Genomic DNA, 26,245 nt, shown 5'->3' with positions numbered 1-26,245 from the left:
TAACTCCCAACTGAGTAGAGCCTCCAGCCAGTCTGCTGTCACCCAGACGTATTAGACTGAATCTGCCTGTTCCAGATAATAAATTGCCAAAGTGACGGTCTCTTTCTCCACTCCGAACTTTTCACCAAGCAGTTATGGCCAGTGGTATAGTAGGCCTCAGACATGGACAAACACACAGGTCACATACAATTTTTTCCTTCAAACGTGAACATAAGCAGACATTTATATAACATTTCCCTACAAGGCTTTATGCTTTTTTCAGGTTAATTGCATAAAGTGATGTTCCTGTAGTTTTAAGTATTGAAATTTGGCATGGGGGAATTCAGATTCAAATCCTTGGAAAGTTGTGAAACTCATTGCCATCTCTCTGCATAATCTACCTTGCGGGGTTATGGTGCGACTAAAATACCATGTGGAAAATAAGGAACTAACAATTAAAATACCATATGTCAAAACTTCTCAAAGAACATTTGCCGTTCATGACTTTTGCAGTCCAATTTACTGTTAATATATTCTATGCTAGTCTCTGCCCTCTTAATGGTTTGTTGTGTGAAAACAGAAGGATCAGGCTTCTTGCTTTGAATATGAGCAATTTTTCATCTTTGTTTCAAAGTGGAGGTGAACCTACTTTTTAATAAGAATGTTAATCTTGTAGGGGAAGTGTAAATGAGGATCTTCAGAATTACTGCTGCTTCTGCACCTCCCTGCTCAGGTGTGCTGGCTTGTCCCCCCCCCCCCAATTGAGCGGGCTGGTGCGTGCGTCCTTGAAAATTGGGGGGCCCTCGGCCCCTCTTAGATGGCACCCCCTGCCCCTCCCCCAAGTAGTTCAGGGTGGCATGCATAGTTGCCCCCTGCCCCTATCCTTGCATCAGCCCTGAGCCTTATGCCTGATTGAAGATTTGGATTTGCATCTCTTCAGTTTTAATACTCTAACCGCTAATCTGTATTGGCTCAAGTAGAGTCCTGGGTCAGTTTGCACATAAGGCTAAGCCAAACCTAGAGCCACTTCCCTCTTTGCTGCTGTCCTGCAACCCATTATAGTCAAACCTGAGCTTATGGTTTGCTTTGCTCCAGAGATATCATGAGCTGTAGCCAAGGTTTGTTCTATGACTTACTGCTCCTAGTTTGTCTGCGAAATGCAAGCCACAAGCCTGGGTGTGGACACAGCACTAAGCCAAATTGTGGCTTAACTGGTTAGCACGACAGTAGGAGGACCAGGTGAGGAGCAAAGTGGCTGCAGTTTTTAGCATGAATACCGTCACACTTACCTGTTCATGTTAAGCCATGGTTAGGCTTAGCATTGCATGCAAACTCAGACTATTTCTGAAATAAATAACTTTGTGTATATGTATCCTTGTCTCATAAAATGTAACTTTGCTAGCACTCTGGAATGGGGGCAACTATTGCTTCGGTTTATAGAACATAATGTAATTGCTGTTCATTGGTTTCTTCTAGTGCCTTTCCCGTGATGCAGGTGGAAATCTTAGCATTCAGTTCCTTGGCACAGTGGTGAGTACTAATACCTGCTCTCTCTGTGTGTTTGTATGTGGACTTTTTGTAATCAGTTTTATGCTTGTGAAGTGCTTAGAACCCAACTTGGCAATTCAGCAGCATATAAATTAAGAAATAATAGCAACACTAGGTTATTTTGAACCACCATGAAACCTGTGGGTATAGGGCAGTATAATAATAATAATAATAATAATAATAATAATAATAATAATAATAATAATAATAATGCATTTCTAAACCAATTAATGTTTTAAATATCTCTTAAGCAGTGTACACTATGTACAGCATAAAACCAATATCCATTATAACAAAAATCCAACCTAAATTCAACCTTGTCATTCTGTGAATAAAATAGATACATTTAATGCTACACACACAAACACACACGAGAAGAAACTCATTGCGTGTTGGGCTTCCCTAACACAGCCCAACTGTTTATGCAGCTTGTTTGTTTTGAAACTGGAACCAACATGCTCAAAACATTATATCTGCAGAGTTGCATATTACATGCAACTGTATGTAACGAAATCCTGAAGGATGCTTCTGTGGAAAAGCAACTTTGGAAAGAGGAAGTTCAGAGCCAGAGTTGAGGAGGATCAGCTTTAGTGGGGTTTGAAGTTCAAGGAAAGAAAATATTAGATTATCTTAAGAAACCTGTTAAAGAGGATGAAACTTGATATGTGGGAACTTTAAAATGCAGTTGTTTGTAATTGCATTTATAAACATCGAGGATGGGTGAGTGGGAAGACATTAGTATTTTAAACAGGATTATAATTATTTAGTATTAAGATGTCATTTTGAATCTTGAAACCAAATAAAATATTAATATCAAAGCTTTAGGCTTTACTCGCCTGCTACTTTCCCCCTGCTGCCCTCCTCAAGGAAATCTGGAAGGTTGTTTGATGGGGAACATCTGGAATTAAGCAAGAAGAAAATCAACTTTAGGGCAGATTCAGAGGGAAAGCAGCATGCAGGGAAAATTTTAATCTCCCCTTTCCTTTTTCTCTTCACCCACATGATTGATTGTTGCTAAACTAACCATACACTTGTAAGTGTATATGTGCAACACAACTTTGTTGTATACACATTACAAAAACATGCAAGTGCAGCTGCACATAATAAAACGAGTTTGCACTATAATACTGTCAAAGTGCAGAAGCAAATATTCATATAGAGTCGAGAATACTTGGAAATGCTCTGTTCACAGCACAAATTTGCAAGTTGTTCAGAATTGTGTGTGCATTGATCATGACATATTTATCTTGTTAAGGATCACGTAAAACACATAGTAGTCAGGTCCTCTTCTGGACTGCTGGGCATGCATAGTCGCCCTCTACCCCTATCCTTGCATCAGCCCTGAGCCTTATGCCTGATTGGAGATTTGGACTTGCATCTGTTCAGTTTTAGTCCTCTTCTGGACTACTGGGCCCTGGTAATTTGTACTAGCTTCCCCCCATCCTCGTTGGCCCTGCAGCTATTCTCTAGTTGTAGCCATCAGATGATTGCTCACATATTCACACATTCATATATAGTTCTGCCCAAAGACAGATTGGTTGGGAAGGAATTAAAAACATATTGTATGGTTTTAAAACTGTTGCTCTCTGCCATACTTAGGCGTGTGGTATAATTTGAACCTCTCCAGACAGTGGAGGAGAAATGAATACCCCTGCCTCTTTTAAACAGGATTGTCACCACTGCAGCTTGACTTGTAGAAGAATATTCCTTTATATGGTTCTGAAACTTAACCAGGGAGCTTAATGAAACAAAATAAAAATGAAATAGATAAACCTAATTTAAATCTCACAAAGTACATTTTAAATTAAGTTTTTATTGATAATAAATATACTTCATTTCTCATTATTCTTTTAAGCTTCAGTGATATCAGTAAAATAAACATGTTTTTACAAAGCTTTAGCATGAAGAATGCTATTAATATGACCCTTGGCACACCACCACAATTAGATTTCAAAGCAAGCATTTAAGATGTAACAGCGATTAATGACAACCATCGAAAACAATTTTGAACTCCATCAGTTTAACTCAGGAGGGTAAACTTAATATGATAATTTATCTAGTTGAATTGTATCAGCTTAGCAGGAAAGTATGCAAATGTGTGACCCTTACCTAGCATCTAAATGGCTGCTGTGCTGGTAAATTTATCAGTTCCATTAATGAACTTTGGGGAACTTTGGAATTTTCAGCATTTGTACCCTTGGAGGCTGAAAACCAAACCTGATCTCATACTGGGACCATTCTGGTCTGCATATTTCCATAATTTGCTGCTGCTACTAATATGACAGCAAGACGCAAATAACTGTTTCTAATAATATCAGATGGAGTTGTAGAGGACAGCATTTTAATGTAGTAAAAGACCTCCCTGTGGGGTTGTTATTGCCACTATAGAACAGCAGTTACACAGTTGCAACAATAGTCTCTTAATTGATTCGTTTAATTAGCAAGAGATGAAGCTTGTGCTGCATCGTCATCTGAGATCATGGGGGATGATACACAAAGACTGTTTTTGACACACGGTTCTGTACGCTTACCATGTATAGTGAATGAAAAGTTCCTAGCCCAATAGAGCAGTTGCTTTAAGATGTGCATAAGACCGTACAATGTGTTCACCCTGGATAAATTGTCATTAAGACTATTAGACATCTTCAAAATCCTTGATAGAAATTCCAAATGGATCTGGTATTTATCTTAAATATGCAAATCTAAGATTTGTAGGGTTTGTGGATTATTTTGAAGCATCAGTGCATTTAGCAGTTATCTTGATCTGGTCTTGGACAAATAAGGTCAGATTAATAAAACTGGCCATCTGCCTTGTGACTCTGTTCTAGTCGCATTGCTTCCTTCTCCCCCCTCCTTTCCTCCCTCTGGATATGAAATGCGTTTGACCACATTGTCCACTGTGTGGCATGGGCCTACTCAGAGATTGCTTTTGTACTTGGGTTTCCCTAGGGGCTCCTTATGAATTTAGTAATATATGATGTTTGCAAATGTAAAAGGAAGTAGATTTTGGCATGTAGAAAATATATGCAACTTTCATATTACTCCGCTTTTATTGTTTAAGATTGAAGCCCTTATTTTTAGGATAGACCAATGTTGCTAAATGCACACTACCCTCAAATTATACCTGGTTCTGTTTTTATTTTTTAAATTTTTGCAAAGTGCCACTAATTATTCCTATTGCATCTGAAATGCCATTTTATTTTGGGAGACATTTTATTTCTATTTTTTTCGGAAATGCTTTTACACATATGGTTGGAGTGTGGAATATTTTTTATTCTGGAAACTTAGCATTTGTAAAAATGTGATCTCTGTGGTTCGTTTCACCTGAACTGTGATGATGATAGGAAGGAGGATAGGTCAGACCCATCTCTTTGCTGAATACTGGTCAGTGAAATTAGTAAAATTGGGTGTAATAATTCATTCCGGAAGTAATGGAAAGGTAATTTCAGTAGTATTTTGACTATTATTCTGAACTATGCAGTGCATACATATTTCCCCCTCTGTTTGTGTTTGAAATGGCCCTAAGACCATTAGCTGAATGCCAGTTAAGTTTACCAGTTCAGTACTATGGTGAAGGAAATTTCAAGAAACAGACCATACATAATTATGGTTGAAGGGAAGGAATGGTCACGTTTGCCCACTTATTTTCTAAGTAAATGAAGCAGCAGGCGCAAGGGTGGGGAATATTACAGAGCAGCAGATACTGAATTTCCTTTGCCATAGCAATGAAAGGGTAACTTTCATTAGCATTTAGCAAAGGCCAATTTATGAGGTTTTAATAGAGAGCCAAGAGGCAGTTAAAATATGTTAAGTAAATTAAAAATAAGATTATTCATCTCTTCAGCTTGGCCAAGTTTATCCTTGCCATGTTATATTTATTGAGTATCACGCAGCGCTATCCAGTGTTTTTTTTCCAAAGGAAGTAACAAAGCAGAGCTTTTGTGGTAGGTCTTGATTAGCATAGGAAATATCATGCACGTGTGGTCCATCTCCTGAATATCAGTCCAAGGCTCAGTAAACATTAGCATAGCAAATTGTAATGTGAGCAGCACATTCATACAGGTTCCTTCCTGTGTCTCTTGCTTATCTGAGGGAAAAAAGGCTAAGAAGCGGTAATGGGGATGTAACAAAGAAATTCAGTAATAACAAAGTTGGAATACAAGTAGTGCCCTAGAACTGGAGTATATAAGGACATTGTGCAGGAGAAAATTTCAGCAAAATTCTTAACCCCTTCTAGTGATTGTTCCTATATTATAACTTGCGGTAAGTCCCTTTATGATACACACGAGGAGACAAAAATTGCTAGTAATACTTTAAACACCTCTGTTCAGAATGTGTGATCTCTGGGTGTTTTTTAAGCACATACACATTTGGAGACAATGCAAGACAAAATATAAAGTGAATTTTGGTGTAAGTATTTATATGGATCGCCTTGACTAGTATTAAACAGAGGCACAGGAATATTGGATGATTCTTTTTCTAAGCACTTCGAACTGTCAATCCTGAATTTAAGGAAGGAATGGAATTACTGGTTCTTCTCTGAGAAGGGATGGAATAAAACTGCACACACTGTTCAGAATGAAGAGTTGTGACAGGCTGATACTTCTTAACCTGTCAAAATCCAGCTGGAAGGGGGTGGAAGCTGTAGAGAAGGTTAAGCACAGATTAGCATCAGACATGAGTGGATTCTGTTGTGTATGTATTTTATCGGCTTTTCCTAAAGAAATAAGGAACTGTAGAGCCAAGGGACTGATTAAATAGGATCCATATCCCAAATGTCAAGCATGTTTTCCCAAGCACCAATTTGGAATCTTGGCCTCCTTGACCCTTAGGGTCAGGTGATCTTCCAGTTGGGTGATAGTATAATTTCAGAAAATAAATGAAGAGATGCCTGCCAGGCTCCCAGCCTCTCCCACATACAGGTGAAACTCAGAAAATTAGAATATCGTGGAAAAGTTCATTTATTTCAGTAGTTCAACTTAAAAGGTGAAACTAATAAATGAGAGAGACTCATGACATGTAAAGTGAGATATGTCAAGCCTTTATTTGTTGTAATTGTGATGATCATGACGTACAGCTGATGAAAACCCCAAATTAACAATATCAGAAAATTAGAATATTAAATGAAATCAGCACAACAAGGACTGCAAATAGAGCAATATTGGACCTCTGAGAAATAGAAGCATGCATATGTACTCAGTGCTTGGTTTGGGCCCCTTTTGCTTCAATTACTGCCTCAATGTGGCATGGCATGGATGCTATCAGCCTCTGGCACTGCTGAGCTGTTATGGAAGACCAGGATGCTTCAATATCAGCCTTCAGCTCTTCTACATTGCTCGGTCTTGTGTCTTTCATCTTTCTCTTGGTAATGCCCCATAGATTCTCAATGGGGTTCAGGTCAGGCGAGTTTGCTGGCCAATCAAGCACAGTAATCCCATGGGCATTGAACCAGGTTTTGGTACTTTTGGCAGTGTGGGCAGGTGCCAAAGTCCTGCTGGAAAATGAAGTCAACATCCCCATAAAGCTCATCTGCAGAAGGAAGCATGAAGTGCTCCAAAATCTCCTGGTAGACAGCTGTGTTGACCCTGGACTTAATGAAGCACAGTGGACCAACACCAGCTGATGACATAGCTCCCCAAATCTCTTTTCTGATGAGAGCAGCTTTTACATCTCATTTGGAAATCAAGAACCCAGAGTCTGGAGGAAGAATGGGGAGCCACACAGTGCCAGATGCTTGAAGTCCAGTGTGAGGTTTCCACAGTCTGTGTTGTTTTGGGGAGCCACCCCCCCCTTTTGTGACCCCCCTTTTTTAATTAGTCTCTGTGCACACAGGTTCTCTGTGTGACTATTAAAAAAGAACATTGTTACTGTCACTTTACTATGTCATTAGCTTACAAAAAAGTCTACTCTTTAATATTTGCATTAGCCTAACAACACAATCTTATACATGCTTACTCAGAAGTAGGTTCCACTGTGTTCAGTGTAGTAGTATAACAGAGAAAAGTCTATAATTGCCTTTCCTGTTACCTTACTGCAGAAGTTTTATTCTAATTTTATTTTTCTCTGGACTTCCTTGTGTGTTGACTATTCAAAGTTTACCAACATCCATGTGCATTTTCGGATACTGAGCATTTGTGAAAACCATAATGGCCCTAAATAGAAATCCCAACAGCTTACTAAGAAAAAATCATTTGAAATTAAACCAGTGTAGAGTCATGTACATATACACTGGTACTACTAATTTTTCTCTCCCCCGCCCCCCAAGAACTGCTGGTATATTTGTTCATGCACTTACACTGCTGTGCTTGCAAAAACCATTGAGCATGCAAGATTGTAAATCCGCTATGTCATCATTTAGAACATGGTTCATTCACACTAAAACCTATGATTTTGCAGGGGCAACAAATTGTTTCCGGCAACTTTTTTGGTGCAAGATGTTTCTTTGTAGTTACGAGCAGTAGTTGCCCATCATCATCTCTTTGGACCTAGTTTACTATCTCCAAATGTTCTCCACCTCACACCTTGGGAATGTGTCCCCCACAAACAGTAATTTGCTGCCTTGACTTCTAGAGGTAGACATGGAAGCTCAAGCTCCTTTTTTTGCAGCAGAGATTTTTCTCATACGTTTCATATCTTGGACTATCAAGGTCTAGATTGTTTTCATTCCCTTTATTTACGGATGGTAGTATTTTACACCCAACTTCTGTCAGTTGCTTTTCAGTGAAGTGTTATTTTTACCAATAATAATAAAAATAATAATAATTTATTATTTGTACCCCGCCCATCTGGCTGGGCCTCCCCAGCCACTCTGGGCGGCTTCCATAAAAACCAGAAATACACTAAAATATCACAGATTAAAAACTTCCCTGAACAGGGCTGCCTTAAGATGTCTTCTGAATGTCAGGTAGTTATTTATCGCTTTGACATCTGATGGGAGGGCGTTCCACAAGGCGGGTGCCACTACCGAGAAGGCCCTCTGCCTGGTTCCCTGTAGCTTTGCTTCTCGTAATGAGGGAACCACCAGAAGGTCGGTTCCCAAAGTCACCTATTATTGTTTCTCAGAAGGAGATGGCATATTAACATTTTAATCTTTCCAAAAGTGGGGCTAATTTTATTGCAATCACTTGAAGCATGAGCAAAGGGGAGAATTTTGCAACCCTGCTGCATTTTGAATACCACTAGTGTCATTTATTTTTCCATCCTGTGCTGCTGACTGCTTCACTAGGTTCCCTTTTCCATGATGTAAAAGTAGGGTCTGTGTGCCTGTAGCATTAGCAGTGATTGTCACATGTCCACTTTCTGCTAATTGTGATGCTATTTGCTTAATGAGTACAGCAGCAACTTCTTCAGCATAGATCTCAGTGTAACTGTTGTTTTTCAGGTATCTCCCAGCTTTTCCTTGTGACGTTACCATAGTGCCACTTAACGTAGGTTCCATGCTGACCGAGCATGTTTTTGTATGTTCCTTCCTTTTGTCCATGGAATAAGGTAGAGGAGTCCTACCTTATCAACAACACACATTGTTCCCTCAGGTGCAGTCCATGTACTTGTAGTCTGAGTACAATTGGCAGTCAAGACTTCTGGAGTTTTCTCTAGAGTGGACTTACCACTCTTCCTCATAAGCTGTGCTTCTGAATGAAGCAAGACTGGTGGCAACATCCACAACCCGCACTATAAGTATTCTTTCAATCCCTACAACTGTCTGTCTTTTGAGAAAACTAAGTGCGTTCTCTATGAGAGCAAGTGTGTGCCCACTGGTGAGTTTCATTTGCAGTGACAGCATATGCACTTTGACATATGCACTGCATTATAAAGGGACCCCTGACCATTAGGTCCAGTTGTGACCGACTCTGGGGTTGGGGCGCTCATCTTGCTTTATTGGCCGAGGGAGCCAGCGTACAGCTTGACTAAGCCACTTCTGGCGAACCAGAGCAGCACACGGAAACACCGTTTACCTTCCCGCCGGAGCGGTACGTATTTATCTACTTGCAGTTTGACGTGCTTTTGAACTGCTAGGTTGGCAGGAGCTAGGAGAGAGCAACGGGAGCTCACCCCGTCACGGGGATTCGAACCGCCAACCTTCCGATCGGCAAGTCCTAGGCTCTGTGGTTTAACCCACAGTAACACCTGTGTCCCATTGCATATGCATTGCAATTGGTTGCTGCAATTTCTTCATTGTCACACTGTTGGGGGGGGGGAGTGTACTAGTTGTCATATAGTGTCTTCCCTATAACCTCTGCTTTTTCAACTTTCATCCTCTCTCCTCACTATTCATTATCCTGCCAGAGATATTTACCCAGCCTTTCTGGCTGGGGTCCAGGAATGGGGAGGAAGACGACAGTCAGTGATGCTTATTGTGAGGCTCTGTGGGTGTCTATGAGTGTACCTGTTGTCGGCTGTGAAGTGTAGGAAGGAGAAGTATGTGCCTTTTGGAGCTAATAAAGCTAATGCAGTCCTTCACCGTCACAAGAAGCATGGAACTGTGTATATTTGTGTCTTGCCTGCCAGGTTAGAATGCCTCAGTAGATTCAGTGGCAAAAGCTACTGTTTTCACCAGTGTGGGTGAACAGGATCGAAGTGCCAAGTTTATTTTGGGATTAATATTTCCAACCCATTACCTAGATTCTAGTTCACTACAGCAAGTGCTGAGTAATACAAGAAGAGCAAGTGTGTCATAAGTCTTGAAGAAAACGTAATGAGAGAATTCAAAGGAACTTAGTATTGGCAACTTGAGATTTCCACAGGAACATGACTAGATAATATTTATCCGCATCTAGAGTAAATGCTTTTTACTCTTAAGGAACACTAATAACAAACTGATTACAAAAGACCTTGGCTTGTATTCAACATAGCACTAAGGCTACAGTTCCATCAGCACAAGGATTTTTGTTGCAGGCTGGAACCATCTCCTCTCTTCTCTACACCCCCTAAATCTCTTCTGGGAGTTTCCTCAACCATCCAGACTGAATAGGGGGAACTGTGAGGAGCACATGTGGACGGAATTCCCATTGTGCCAAAGGGAATCCTCGGGTTGGCTTCCACTAGCAGGATGGGGTACTGGAATGCATCCCCTAAAGTTTAATGTTCCTCCTTTGCAATGCAAGTTTGTTATGGAATATAGTTTAAGTGATCAGCATTTGCTTCAAGACCCTTTTATCACTGAGATACTGCTGCAAAACAATGCAGGAATTGTTTGTTTTGCTTACTGCAGTTTTCTAATAATTGAATCTTCGAAGATTGGAGGATCAGGTACAATTGAAAGCAGCAGAAGAGTGAAGGTCAGGTGGGGAAATGGGGTGCAGCCAGCACACATGACCCCCCTCTGTAGTATTTGTCCTCATGTGTTCTAAGTAAAGGACCCCTGACCATTAGGTCCAGTCGTGACCGACTCTGGGGTTGCGGCACTCATCTCGCTTTATTGGCCGAGAGAGCCAGCGTACAGCTTTCGGGTCATGTGGCCAGAACCAGAGCAGCGCACGGAAACGCCGCTTACCTTTCCGCCGGAGCAGTACCTATTTATCTACTTGCACTTTGACGTGCTTTTGAACTGCTAGGTTGGCAGGATCAGGGACCGAGTAACGGGAGCTCATCCCATTGCGGGGATTCGAACCACCGACCTTCTGATTGGCAAGTCCTAGTCTCTGTGGTTTAACCCACAGTGCCACCCGCATCCCTCATGTGTTCTACTGAGTTGTAATTGTTAACCTCTGTGTTCATCAGCCAAATTACCCCGTAAAGGGAAGGATCACACTCAAGTTCCTTTCTATGCATGTAGGCGAAGTGAGGGAGTTAGAGGGAGACCGTAGGTTGTAGTGCTGGCCTGCATAGTTGAGACCCACAGAATGGAAAGCTGAGCACCCACTGTGTAATGTGCAGATTGCCCAGTGCTGGACACCTTCAGAGTTATTGTAGGCTCATAGGCACCACAAAACTAGCAGGGTTGGTGGCAGCCATGCACGGTTGATGGATAGTTTAACTCAGTGTATCAGAAATTGTACAGGTGCTTTTTAAGGAGGGTCTTCTATAATAAAAGCTACACATGCTTCTCACTGCAGATTTGAACTATGTAATGGTGTGCCATTTCCTACAATTTGGTTTGATGGACTTTTACACCGGATCACCGAGCTGCTGTTTAGCTTGGCAGATCTCATAGCCTTGTTAGCTGAGCAAACAGGTAGTGGGAAAGCCAATGTATTGTTTGTTTTGAGTTGGCGTGAAACCAGGAAAACATAGAAAAGCTGTATGGCATGGTTCCTGGACTAATTTTCTGATGTCACACAATTAGTGTTGCAGTTTCAGAGCTTTTCTATAGCCAATTACCTAGGGGGGTAGAATGTATTGTACGCTGCGCAAGAACGACACCTTTCAACTCCAACAAAACTGCAGGAGTTGATCAGCAGTGTTAAATACCTGATTTTACACTTGTATGGAAATTGAACCAGTATGTTAATTTCTGTAGCTTTAAATACAGTAGAATGGACTCATTAGTAAGCTAAGGGCATTTCCCCCTTTCTTTAATTGCTCTTATTGCTCCTTGATTTTTTTTAAGGGCTCTGGAGCAAAATATTTGTGAATCTGTGCATGCACACTCTGTTCTCATTTATGAAGTATTAAACTTGGAAGGGTTAGCTCAGAACTGGTTTTGTTTGGCGAGGTGTGGAGATTTTCTCTTGTGATGTGTATAAAATTCTGAATTTCAAGCAATTTTTGGTTTAGAAGTGGTCCTCTTCCCTACCCCCCCCCAACTTCTTATTTTATAGTGAGTTAAGGGCTGCATAGCAGCTCAGGACTGACACAGATGGTAAACATTTTTACTGCAGAACACCAGCGGTGAGCAGCATATCACAGAGTTAGAGCTCTCAGCACTGTGCTTGCTCAGCTGTGCATAATCACGCTTGTTCCCTTCTCTCGGGTTTCTAGCCAACTCAGAGAAACTCAGCTAAGCGATTCAATCCAATCCTACCGACATCACAAAGCTGTCGTTTAGTTCCCATAGATGCTGGAGCTAGAAGCTCTGTTGCTAGAGTTACAGAGAACATAGATGATTTTTACAGCATTGTGTGACTGCTTGAAAAATACTTCCTCGCCCTCTCTGTAGCCCACTCAGAAAGTCAAAGGCCTTCACAGATTTGTAGAGTTGGAAGGGACCACAGGGGTTATCCAACCCCTGCAATGTAGGAATCTTTCACCCAGCATGGGACTCAAAGCCACAACCCTGAGATTAAGAGTCACATGCATGACCCATGCATGCAGCTACCCTTGGCTCCTTTGAGAGGAAGAGCAGGATATAAATCTAATTAATAATTTAATTAATTACTAAGTCTGCAGCATTAATATCTGGAACTTCTGGCATGTGAACGAATAATAGAAGTGTCACCATGTCTGACTATCCTCTGCCACAAAATAAGATGACCAGTGACTGAACTAGAGAAATGATGAAGACACATCTTTTGGGGCTGAAATTAAGTACCCTTAATGCCTTTGTCCTGGGCCTGTGATTTCCCCATGTTCTTAATAGATTAGTTTTCTGTGGAGCAAGTAGTGAAGGTTTTGAACACCTTTAAGTCTTCCCAGAAATTTCCTATTGCCATCATATGGTTACCAGGTTGGGTTTTATGGTTCCACCTGGTGGATGAGGGCAGAAGTAGACTTTTGGGACATAGGTGTCTCTCTACTCAGTTTTGCTTCTGCCTCCCACGAAGCAGTCACACAAGCACCCACTTTTCTTTGTTTGGGGCTTGTTAAAATTTCCTTTATACTCTGTTCTTTACCCTCTCTCACTTCCCTCTTTAGCGGTCGCCTTCCTCTAACCCTTTCCCACCCTTCACAGATCCTTCTGACTTTTCTATTCCCCTTCCTTAACTCAGTCTTTAAAAAAACCTTCAAACATACAAACTTTTAAAAGTCTTCCCTCTTTCCTTCTCCTTTCCCTCTCCCTATTGACACTTCAGGAAGGAGGTGCTTGAATTGACGCAGCCCACCTGTGATCATATGGACTGTGTCTGAGCGCTTCTGTGACTAATTGAGCCCCTGGCTTGTGGCCTTCGATAAGGCCTGTCCTCCCATGTGCCCCTTGGTAGCTTGAAAGGCCCTGTGGAAGAGAAAGCGCCTGAAGCAGGTCACTCCACATACCCACATTTGCACTGCCCCTTCTCCTGCGTAGCAAGCCTAGCCCAGGGACTCAAGTGCACCTCTCCTCACAACTGATCAGATTTGGGAGTGGGGTGAGGACCCTGCCTCTCACATCTCTGTAGTCTTCATTCTTCAGTATCTTCTGAAGAATTTATGGGGGCTCCCCTCCCACTTTGTCTCATCCACCAGTGCTCCATACCCTTTGCGATGATGCCTGCCCTGGGGGACTTCCAACTAACAGAGGACATCCTGAGACAGGAGGCCTTCCTGGGCTCCATTTCCTTAGAAGCAGCCTGATTCCCAGCAGGATGGAATACAACAGGTGCAGTAGGCCACATAGGCCTACTTCACATAGCCAGAAGAAACTATGCTCTCTTAATCCTTTCATATTGGCTATCATTGATCCTGGGGACCTGGGCAGCTCTCAGGCCTTACCTTCACCAGGGACTGACCCCTTTTCCATTCCTGAACTGGATGTAGGGGAATGGAGCCATGGATCTGTGGCAGAGCAGCAACCATCTCATCAACTCCTCCTGGATGACCACTTTTTGCCATTGCTGTCTTGCTCTGTAGTCTCCCTAACGGTGAATACTGCCCCATCAGAAACCGCTCCAGCACCATTTAAGGGGGCAGCGGTGCTCCCAGAACCGCAGACCTCCAGCAAATTCATACCAACTCCAGGCTGAATGAACCAACCCTATGCAATATAAGAAACTGCTAGCCCTGGTTAATAAATACTACACCCTGGATGCAGCATTTCTGAATCTTTTGAAGGACACCCGTTTCTATACCAGTTTTGAGATCTCTCCTGCCTAAGGATGGGGATGGCTAGCTAAACAACACCATAGAAAGGCACCAGGATTTCACTGTGCGATGAGTACATGAGACATTTGCCCTTGCCATCTGTGCAGCATGAACAGCTTCTGTCTTTACCAGGTGTAATGGTTATAAGGGGTTGCTTGTGCGTAAGTTACCGTTGCTGCTGGCTAGATTGCCTGGTTAACCTTGTCTCGGCTGACAGCCCTTCACTCCGTGGCCGTTCAGTCGCTGGCAGAATCCGTCAGTGGGCATTTCTTGAGCCTCTTCCAGCAAAGAAGCTGTTTGACGCCAAGTCTCCTCCTACTCTCCCTGCGCGGAAATCTTCTGCGCAGGGAAGGAGTGGGCAGAGGTGTGCCCGTGCTCTCCCCACTAGTTTCGGGCGAAGAGTCTTGGAGACCCCTCTCCGGATCCTCCATCTCCCTCCCTTCTCTACTGGTGTTGCGCTGATTTCCTTCCCCTCTGCTGGGCCCCTCTCCTGCATTGCTTGAGAGCCTTGCCTCCACCTCTCGCTCCGATGTCAGTTCCCTGACACCAGGGAATCTCTTACTTGAATCAAGAGGTCCTAGTCACACACTGTGAAAAGAAGTGTTGCTGCAGATTAGACCAACAGAACCAGTCATTTCAGAACTGTGGCCCTCAAGGCAGGTACCACAACTACCACCCAAACAAATATGGAACAAACCTCGTTATCTCTCCCAACACACACAACAGCAGCAGGGCAACAAATGCTCCATAGCCGAACCAATGACACCAGAAAGTGGGGGTGGGCTTCAGTCCTTTCTCAGCACCTGGCAGGGGATGGCGACAGACCTCTGGATCCTCAAAACAATATTAGAGGTCAGCTGTTGGCCACACGAGCATCGCCTAACTCCTATAATATGCCTTCTCATATTTTGTTGCAGCATTTGGCTGGAGGGTCATTCAATAGGTTCTCCTGTGTTACCTCTGACAGTTGCAGTTGGGATGTCCCAATTCAGTGACCCTATGGTACTCACCTGCAGGGTGGATTTCTCTTGCCATCATAGGGTCATTGGGGCCTCACTCTAATTTGGACTGCAATGCTTCAGTCGGTTGTATTGTTGGTTTTTTCCTTACATATTGTGTTGAGACTCTGTGGACTGTTTGAGCTTGGCAAGTCCACAAAACTGAGTGGGGAGACGGCTGTGTCCCAAAAGCCTACTTTTGCCTTCATTCACCAGGTGGAACCATACAGGCCAACCCAATAAGTGCAAGAGAAATCTACCCTTCAGGTGAGTACCAGTTGTGTTTTGTAGTGTGTTTAGTTAGTGGGTGTTTGTTAACTTCTTGAAACAGTGTTATATACCTGCTGTTATGGTGGAAGCTGCTGCATTTGATACAGAAGATGGGATTTCTAACCCACCTTTCATTGCAACATTAGTCAAGCTATGAATTAATAACGTTTCTGTTTTCATTAACTTAAATAAGGCTTTTCTTTCAATAAACATTTTGATGCAAATAGTAAGCTAAGGGGATTTCCATTTTAATACAAGCCTGTGACAACAGCAATAACATTCAGTTGTGTCATCAATCTCATTCTGATAGATTATTATAGTCAACTGAATGTAAGTTAGAATCCTGAGTCACATCCCCCCTTTAATAAAATGCAGCCCTTTCTTCTGGCACAATTAATTTTGCCATCTGCCTGGTGATAATCTATGTTCTACCATTTTCTGTTTTGGTTTACAATGCTGCTCAGGCTTTGTCTTAATGTCTCATTGCAGTTCTTGTGCAAAAGTACTGAAGTGCTTTCCCCCTTTTTGTAACATGGAGAAGATCAAAAAGTGTCTTGCAGTTCCAACCTTATACTGTCAAATGTTTTCTGGGCTAACATTCTTACATTCTCTGTAAGGTATAACTAAAGCCTGGCCGGGTTTATTTGAACAATGTAAAGTCAAAGAATCAGCAGCAAAAACAAATACTTCTAATTCATGTACCTTTTCTTTGGTGTTTACCTTGGAGTTGGTGTCTTCCTTAGATAAAACAGTTTGATATTAAACAGTTCCTCTAATTTTACAGGGCTCTGTTTCTTTTTATGGCAACACACACTGTGCAGGAAGGTCATTATGCCGAGGGTAGGAGAAGAAAAGCTGTCAGCATAAAAGAGAAAGTTAACATTGCACATGTTGTCTTTGTTTATGGGGTTCCTGGAATGTGTTGAGATTCATTCCAAATGGGGGTTCGAAATAATTTGTTGCAAAGTGCTGGACAGCTACCTCACAGATTCCTTTACTATGAAAAGGCATTTCTCTTTGAAAGTATGGCTAGTATACATATTTGCCAAAAGGGTGTAGAATATTGATCTCTCTCTTTTTTTTAAAGGAAAAATTACTTCACAATTGCATCTGTTTATGTTTGTTCAACTGGCTTGTTTCATACAGTTTAAGGGATATAGTAGTATTACATGTAACAAGGCCCAGCTGTAAAAACACAGGGGGTGAGAGGAAGATTCCAGGCCACTAATTCCTACTCTGTGAGGTTAGTTCTGTAAAAAGTGTTGCAAGGTAATGCTCCGGTCTGTGCACAATGTACTGATAATTTTTCTTATTTCCTGTTGGAACCTGTGACTGTTCTACAACTGGAGGTTGAGCTGATTTTCATTATGGGGTGGGGTGGGGTGGTGATAGCCAAGCCTCCAGACATTTGTTGGGTGATATTTCACCTGCCAAAACGTAAACATGTGGAACTAATTGAACATTGATGGATCCTAAGTATTCTTACTAGAATGTTTCTGCACAGGGACAAGGTGTTGGACTTAATGAGTTCAGCGTTTGGCAATTAAAAGATAAATGGCAAGTAGAAGGAAGGTGACTAGCCAGGAAGTATTAGCCCGAGCCATGAAAAACAGATTCTTCAAACAACTGAAGCACCTGTTTGAGTCTATAACTGGGATGGGGAAATTTTGGCCCTCCAGCTGTTGTTGAACTCTGACACCCATCAGCCCCTGCCAGCATGTCCAATGATCGGGAATGATGGGAGTTGTAGTCCCGCAACATCTGGAGGGCCACAGGTTCCCCATTCCTGGTCTGTTGGATGTTTTTCATATGTGTGAATCTGGAAATGGTTCCACCTTAGTGGCAGAGAATGCCTGTTTGAAAGTAGACAACCTTCAAGGAATCTTCAGCTGTTTCTGACTGAGGTGGTACATGATTTGCAATTTAATGTAGTATACAATGGGCAAGACAGTCTTACATTCCTGCCATATCAGAAGACAGCTCACATGGCCTTAAAGTCAGCACATCTTTGGGTTGTATGTGCTCTTGAGCATGAAAAGGAAATGAAAGAAGTACAAACACCAAAGACTATACAATGGTACCTCGGGATGCGAACGGGATCCGTTCCGGAGCTCTGTTCGCATCCTGAACAGAACGTAAGACGCGACAGCACGGGTCGCGTTTCGCCGTTTCCACACATGCGCATGATGTCATTTTGACCGTCTGCGCATCCATGAGCGGTGAAACCCGGAAGTAACGTGCTCTGTTACTTCCGGGTCGCCACAGAGTGCAACCCGAAAGCACTCAACCTGAAGCGTATTTATCCCAAGGTATGACTGTATATAGCAACCCAGCTTCTGTTCCTCCAGCATCCAAGGTAACATAACCAACTCCTTGGCATGGGTAGAGCCAATCCAGGCAGGCGGGCTACATTGATGTTGTGCATTGCACTGAACCTGGAGTGCAGCCTATAGAGAGAAAAGAGAAACAGAGGGACAGGAATGAGTAATATTTGGCAACAGCAGAACAATCTCTGACCTTGGGTATTTGAGAGCAAATAACTGAGTGAGGGTGTTACTAGCAAGGCACTCTTCAACTGCCCTTGCTTTATTGGAGGGAAGCATACAACAAATGAGTAAATACTTACAATCCCCAGGTATAATTCTGTATGATGTTCCATGTGGCCAGGCTGGGATTCTGCAAGACAAGGCAATTCCTTCTGAGTTTATTGATGAGGATTGTTATACTGATAGCTGGGTGAAGAAGGGTGATTTTATGCAAGAGACAAGGGGGTGTGGGAAGAGAAAAGAAGAGAGAAATGTTTTTAATCAGCAGAATAAACAAATAAAATGTGACTACTAGTAAATTAAAGGTGTTAATAGTCACTTTTTAATTAAAATATGAAAAATGAAGTCATATTGAAATGATCTCACTGTGCTGTTATGTTATAGATACTACCTTTTCAATGAAGGCAATATTTATTTATCGCAGTTATATCCCAGTTGCTGGAAAAGCAGCACAATTGCTATTGTCGCTATGCTTCTGAAATAGTTAAACCTGTCACACACACACACACAGAGAGAGAGAGAGAGAGAGAGAGAGAGAGTTTGGATCGATTATTCTTGTTAACATCAGAAGGAGCAGCTCACACAAGTTGCTCAGGAAAATAATTTGGGTGTCAGTGTCACAAATGAAAAAACCCAACAAGGAAAAGGAAGCAATTCTCTCGCAACGGGACGTGGTGTAGAGAAGGATAACCTGCCTTCAAAGATTTTGTTTCGACTATTATGATGTTTAATAAATTGTTTGCTTCAAAGGCCTTTGCTACAACAAAATAAGCAGCCTTCCTGCTATTCTTGTTCGCTGGTTGCTATAAGTAGCTCATATCCTGTCCTCTCTGGTCTCAGGTGGCTTGCTTTTGTTTGTAAAACTGAAGCTGCTGTTTTAAAGAGCCCTTCCATGTCTTTAAATTATTAGCAAGTTCACAATGTGTTTCAAGAATCAATTGAACTTCTCATATAGAGGCTTGACATTTTTACTCATTATAAGGAACGGTGAAGGGATGCGGGTGGTGCTGTGGGTAAAACCTCAGCACCTAGGACTTGCCGATCGCATGGTCGGTGGTTCGAATCCCCGCGGTGGGGTGCGCTCCCGCTGCTCGGTCCCAGCGCCTGCCAACCTAGCAGTTCGAAAGCATGTCAAAGTGCAAGTAGATAAATAGGGACCGCTTACTAGCGGGAAGGTAAACGGCGTTTCCGTGTGTGCTGCGCTGGCTCGCCAGAGCAGCTTTGTCACGCTGGCCATGTGACCCGGAAGTGTCTGCGGACAGCGCTGGCTCCCGGCCTCTAGAGTGAGATGAGCGCACAACCCTAGAGTCTGTCAAGACTGGCTCGTACGCGCAGGGGTACCATTACCTTTTTAAGGAACGGTGAACAGGATCTGCCCAGCAAATAGGGCCATCTCATCTAATCTAAAAATGGGGGGGGGACGAATGATTGATTTTCCTGTAATATAAATGAGTTCCTCTTCCTGAGGGATTGTGAGCATGTGATAATAGAGGACACAAAGGTAAGCCAGTAGTTTTCAGTATGCTTTCAGGCACCGCATCGTGTTTAGAAAGTTAAAAACCCAGTTGGTTGGATCCAGACAGAGTAGTCACATTTATGTCCCATAGAAAACACTTCACACATAAGTTGAATCACATTATCCATTTTACCGTCTATTCACCCAGATTGGCAAGATCCTTCTTGAGCTACTCACAATTCCATTCTCTTCTTATCACTCTGAACAGTTTGGTGTCAATGGTAAATTGTATCACCCCACTGCTTAACCCTAACTCTAGGTCATTTATAGGAAGTTAAAAATAAAAATAAAGTACTGATATTTGGTACACGGGTGGCGCTGTGGGTTAAACCACAGAGCCTAGGACTTGCCGATCAGAAGGTCGGCGGTTCGAATCCCTGTGACGGAGTGAGCTCCTGTTGCTTGGTCCCAGCTCCTGCCAACCTAGCAGTTTGAAAGCACTTCAAAGTGCAAGTAGATAAATAGGTACTGCTCTGGCGGGAAGGTAAACGGCGTTTCCGTGTGCTGCTCTGGTTTGCCAGAAGCGGCTTAGTCATGCTGGCCACATGACCCGGAAGCTGTACGCCGGCTCACTCGGCCAATAAAGCGAGATGAGCGCCACAACCCCAGAGTCAGCCACGACTGGACCTAGTGGTCAGGGGTCCCTTTACCCTTTACCTTACTGATATTTGTTGGAGAAGCCCTCCAAACTCTAGGTTCTTCCTGTTGCCTTGTGCCCCGTGGTTCTGTCTGCTGTCTCAACCCAGCTCTCACCATTCTCTGAATAGGTATAGAGCCAAATTTATATTTACCTGATGTGGGGGAGCCTATTTTTAAAAAAGCAGGAGTGCTTGGTGTGTCTGTGTAGGAGTGCCTTTATATTGACATGAAGGCCACTTGAAATATTTTCCTTGAACTTGGTTTTATTCCGGATTGTTTTATTTGATTTTTTAATGTCTTGTAAACCACTTTGATATTTTTTCTTTAAAATATAAAGTAGTGTAGGATATCAGATGAAAATTTGAAGTTAGAATATGTGAAGATAAATAATTAAGGGTAAAATATGAGGTTATGAATTTGCTGAATAAATTTTTAAATGGAATACAAAAAAGGGAGGTGTGAGGAAGTCACGAAAATAAGTAAATGAATGTAAGATATTATAAAAGAGGGATTTTTAGTTTTTATATTTTTTCTTTTTATGTTAAATTTTTGGTTTTTGTATCTTTGTATTTTTTTTTCTTGTGTGTTACTATTTTGTAACTTTTTTCTGTTAAAAAATTAATAAATATTATTAAAAAATAAAAAAATATAAAGTAGTGTAGAAATGAAATATAGTAATACTAATAAAAAAATTCAGTGGGGGGCAAATAGCGCCTAGACCTTCTGATGTGGCGACCACAACTTGGTTTAAGGTGCCATTCAGCAATTAGCTTATATAGCTGAGTTTCTAACACTGGAGGAAACACGATCCAAAACCATCCCTCAGCATGAGGAATTATTTTCTATGGTTTGGTTCGCAGTGAGTGTGATTATGCAAATCTTGGTCATAACTAGATAAAAATATTCATTTATATAGTAGTATCCAGGTCCATTCAATAAATGATCAGTAACATAGGATTGCACACTGTTGACGATAACATTTTTGTTAATTCTCTACTATTGATCATTGGCTTTACATGGATACAACCCTATAAACATTTCTATATACTATTGTTAAATTTTGTGTAAATTTAGGAGTTGGAAAATCTATGGTCATCCATATGTTACTGTACTACAACTCCCATCATCCCTGACCATTACCCATTCTTGCTGAGGCTGATGGGACTTGGAGTTGAACAACTTTGTGAGCATATAAACAAACACTAATAGGCTTTCTGATCCTGTTGTGTTGTGATTATGTTTGGTGGGACAAAAGGCTGCAAGTGTGTTGGGGTTTTCTTGTGCTTCACCGCCTGTATAGTGGTACCTCGGGTTACAGACGCTTCAGGTTACAGACTCCGCTAGCCCAGAAATAGTATCTCGGGTTAAAAACTTTGCTTCAGGATGAGAACAGAAATCGTGCGGCATCAGCGGGAGGCCCCATTTGCTAAAGTGGTACCTCAGGTTAAGAACAGTTTCAGGTTAAGAATGGACCTCCAGAACGAATTAAGTTCTTAACCCGAGGTACCACTGTACTAGACTACTTCCAGCAGAACCAGATTGTTCCCCACTCCAGAACGATGTGTAGCAGGCAAATAGATCAGAAGGTATCGCTGTAATCCTATTCTCTCTAGCGGAAATGCTGCAATGCAAAGGGTCAATGAACTTCATAGAAAGAGATTTTTGAGTGAAACTCAGTACTCACTTCAGTAACCATTCCTATTCTACAAAGCATGTGTTTTTTGAATATTGATTGTGTTCATTTTCTGCTGCAAAATACATTAATTGATAACTACCTGCTGGTGTTGAATCAATCTTGTGTGAAGCCTGGAGACAGGTTTGTCAGGTAGGGTAAATAATATTGATCCCATCTTTAAACTAAGTGGAGCAGAGGATAAATTAATTGAGTTTGAGTAGTTATTTAATTATACGCTACTGATTATTTAAACGTCAGGAATTATTTGATATCATGAGGCAAGTTCAATCCACAAACAAAGTGTTTCAAGTTAGCTTTTTAAAACTCAGAGTAAACTTACTCTTTCTTGATAAGAGCAATTTGCCACATCCGATAGGATTTTGTGGCATTGCCAGCGCTGCTCCTGAGAGATACAGTTCCTATGTGGGTCTCCTCTCTTGAAGTAGAGGACTCTTAAGATGTAATTAAAGTGCTGCTTTGTCTTTTTAGGATTTTAGTGTACTATATGGTACTATTGTGTTTTAGTGTTGTTATATGGATATGGCAGGAATGGTTATCTTTTGTAAATCACTTAAAATTATTCTGGTATTACGTGGTATATAAATGTAAGAAATAAATAAGCAAAATATTCCTTGCATGCAGATAGTCTATAATGATATATCGGGTTGTCATGACTTGCTCAAAGATCCTCTCCTAAACTGTGCAAGTAGCATGTGTTCATATAATAATAACTCCTAGCCTGCTCAACACTAAGATGATGGATGTCAGGTCTCAAATTGTTATTGCTTCCTAGACTTATCAGTCAGCTGAACTGTGAAGGATGTGAAAATTGATAGCATTTCATTTATGTAAAATATTAAAAAATATGCAGACAAATACATGTTAAAATGCCATACAGTAAAACAAATAGTAAATGCATTAGAAAAGCATTAATGCATAAATCAGAACTGATTCTTGGCCTTATATTTTTGTTTGTTGGTTCAGAATACATAAACATATCTCATATTCAATTAAATACTGAAATGCCAGCCTTTTCCTTATTGCCCAACCTCCCAGACGTTTCCAGTTTTGGTTGACCAAATCAATATCAGATGATCAGATGTAATTTTCTAATTACCTGGAGCAGGGAGGGGAAGATGACTCCCTGAAAATAGGTTGCCGCTCTGTGCACTGTGTTTGTAGCTGTGTTATACACTAAAATTAAGTCTAATTGGAAAACAAAAACAAAAATCTGACTCACTTCAAACAACAGCTGCAAAATATTGCCCTGAGGATGGAGGTTAACTCACTTGTGAAATAACGGCCAAAGCTCACACTCTTAATAACTGTTTTCTTTAGCCCTTGAGAAAACTCCATAATTTAATGTGAAATGCTTGGCAGAAAGAGCTTCAATTTAGAGACTGGCTCAGCAGGGAAGAAAAGAGTTGAAAACTCTCTTGTTACAAATGCACTTATATTTGCAACTTTATGTAATCTTCCCCCAAAAGTAAAAAATTTAAATGTTTGAGTTTGGTTCATAAATAATTGTGTATATATGAACATATACCGTATTTTTCGCTCCATTTTTCGCTGCACTTTTTTCCTCCAAAAAAGTAAGGGGAAATGTCTGTGCGTCTTATGAAGCGAATGCTGCGTGGAGGAGGGACAGACGGGAGCCATGGTTCCCATCCGTCCCTCCTCCGTGGCTCACTTTAAAGTAGCAAAGCGGGAAAGGAGCCGCTTACACGGGTGTAAAGCAAGCACAGCAGGAGCTGTGTAATCCCTCTGCCCCCGCGCTTGGCCGCCCCATTGGGATAGGCGCTTGCACAGCCCCCTTGGGGCGAGGCTCGTGTGGGCGAAGGGATTCTACATTCTACATACAAGGATGATAAAGCATAAAAGACTAGCATAAAGACCTTTTAAACTAGAGGTAGTAAAATATGCTAAGGAGCATGGAAACAGAGCAGCGGAGAGACATTTTGGGCCACCTCCAACTGGAAAAAAATGGTGAGAGTGGAGGAAACAGGAGGATCAGCTGCAAAAAGCAGATAAAAGTAAGCACACTTTTCGTAGAAATGCTGCAAAGTGGCCGCAGCTGGACGTGGCCATGAAAGAATGGATCACAAACCACTGGAATAATGGCTTCTCAGTCTTTACTAAAATGATAATATATGAAGCCAAACGCGTTACTGTAGAGAAAGGCATTCATTATTTTACTGGATCACCATCATGGTGCTACAGGTTTATGAGGCGATGTGGCCTTGCTATGTGCACCAAAACTAGAATTGCACAAAAAAAATGCCAGAAGAATATGAATCTAAGATTCTGTCTTTTCATAAATTTGTAATTGATGCTAGGAAGAGAAATGGGTTTGAAATTGGCCAGATTGGGAATATGGATGAAGTCCCTTTGATGTGCCATCTAATAGGACTGTTGATCTGAAAGGTGCCAAAACTATCGCTGTGAAAACCTCCGGACATGAGAAAACCCATTACACGGTTGTGTTGTCTTGCTGTGCAGATGGCACCAAATTGCCACCCATGTTAATTTTCAAAAGGAAAACATTTCCAAAAGAAGTGATTCCAAGAGGAGTTGTACATGTTCATGAGAAAGGATGGAAGGAAGAAAATGGAATGCGAGTATGGGTTGAAAATGTGTGGTCCTGAAGGGTTTTTGAAAAAAACATGCCTTATTAGTACTTGACCAGTTTAGAGCACATATTAACGAAACTACAAAAAAGTGCTTTAAAGAAGTGAAGACTCATCTAGCTGTAATTCCTGGAGGTCTTACCAGTCAGTTGCAACCTCTAGATGTTTCCAACAACAAGCCATTTAAGGTCTTTTTTGCGAGAAGAGTAAAACAAATGGATGGCTGCTGGTAATCATGATCTGACACCTACTGGACGAATGAAGAGGCCCACTATCACTCAAGTTTGTGAATGGGGGAAAACATCATGGCACTCGGTGAAGGAGGAAATTGTTGTACAGTCATTCAAAAAATGTGGCATTTTGCCCACTCATTCTCTCCAACCCCGGCCGTTCACCAGACATCACACTGTATTTCCTCTTATCTGATACGGATAGTCAGATAACAGAGAAGGTCGCGAGGTACATCGAGAGAGCTATGAAATTGAGGGCCACCATCTGAGTGACAGACTTGTTCATCTGACGGACCTCCTTTTGCTTGTTCTTTTCTCCCTTTTATCCTTATCTCTATTTTTAATTCTTATATAGCTGTGGCCTGTTGGCTTTGCTAATAAAGTTTTGATTTGATTTGATTTGATTTGTGGCATTTTGCTTTGGATGGGAAAAACGATGGTATCTTATATGAAGATAGCGAAGAAAGTGATGTCAGTGATTGTGAGCAACTGAGCTTCATAAATTCTGACTCTAGCACTGATGAGTTCTTGGGGTTCACAGAAGACTAGAAGAGAACTCGAACCTTAAAGTCTCTCTTCATTTGTTAATGACAGTGATGATGGTTCTTAATGCTACTGTTGACTGCTGTTCACTTTACATGGTTGAAATATTATTCTGATATGCCGGTAGTTTATTAAATAGTTCAGTACAACATTTGATTCGGAATATTTTTTTTTCTTGTTTTCCTCCTCTAAAAACTAGGTGCGTCTTATGGTCAGGTGCATCTTATGGAGCAAAAAATACGGTAGATTAAGCAAGGAACAAGATGCAGTAGCCAAACTATGTAAAGTTCAACAGAAATTTCTCCCATGTTGCATATGCATTTTTGATGATCCAACTATGAAAGCTTTGCCTATTCTTAATAAGAGAGTTCAGGTTCACTGGTTCATTTCAAGCAAAACATCTGAATTCTCTAATATACTCCTGTGTAATTGGCTGTTATTGCTATTGCTTCATGTAAAACCATTGTGCAGCAATGATATTGAAAAGTACATAGCAATTTTTCACTTTTTTGATGATAATTAGAAATGGAAGCATCTTGCTGCTAAAGTACTAAAGAGAGTGCTAACCAGATTCAAGCTGAGACTCAACTTTTGCCTGTACATTTTGTCTTTATTGGCAGGGTGCAGCCTATTTTCCTGTGCTACATAAAGGCTCGGCACACTGAACTCTCATCTGACCTACCCCGTGCATCATTTTTTGCAATGTCATTTCAAATCTGCCAAAGTGTTTTACAGTCT

General features: G+C 41.5%; 1 protein-coding gene across 2 annotated transcripts in view; it reads left to right on the top strand.

Annotated features, from left to right (window-relative positions):
• PCCA (propionyl-CoA carboxylase subunit alpha) overlaps positions 1 to 26,245 on the top strand; it is a 240,178-nt gene that overhangs the window by 181,053 nt on the left and 32,880 nt on the right. For both annotated transcript variants that reach the window (XM_081858120.1, XM_081858119.1), the window contains exon 21: positions 1,456 to 1,509. In XM_081858120.1, coding sequence (XP_081714246.1) covers positions 1,456 to 1,509 — 54 coding nt within the window. The remainder of the gene's footprint in view (positions 1 to 1,455; positions 1,510 to 26,245) is intronic.

Source organism: Podarcis erhardii, assembly GCF_964252035.2.
Source record: "Podarcis erhardii genome assembly, chromosome: 4".
In the NCBI taxonomy this organism is placed as follows: Eukaryota; Metazoa; Chordata; class Lepidosauria; order Squamata; family Lacertidae; genus Podarcis; species Podarcis erhardii.
This window is presented reverse-complemented; position numbering and strand designations above follow the sequence as displayed.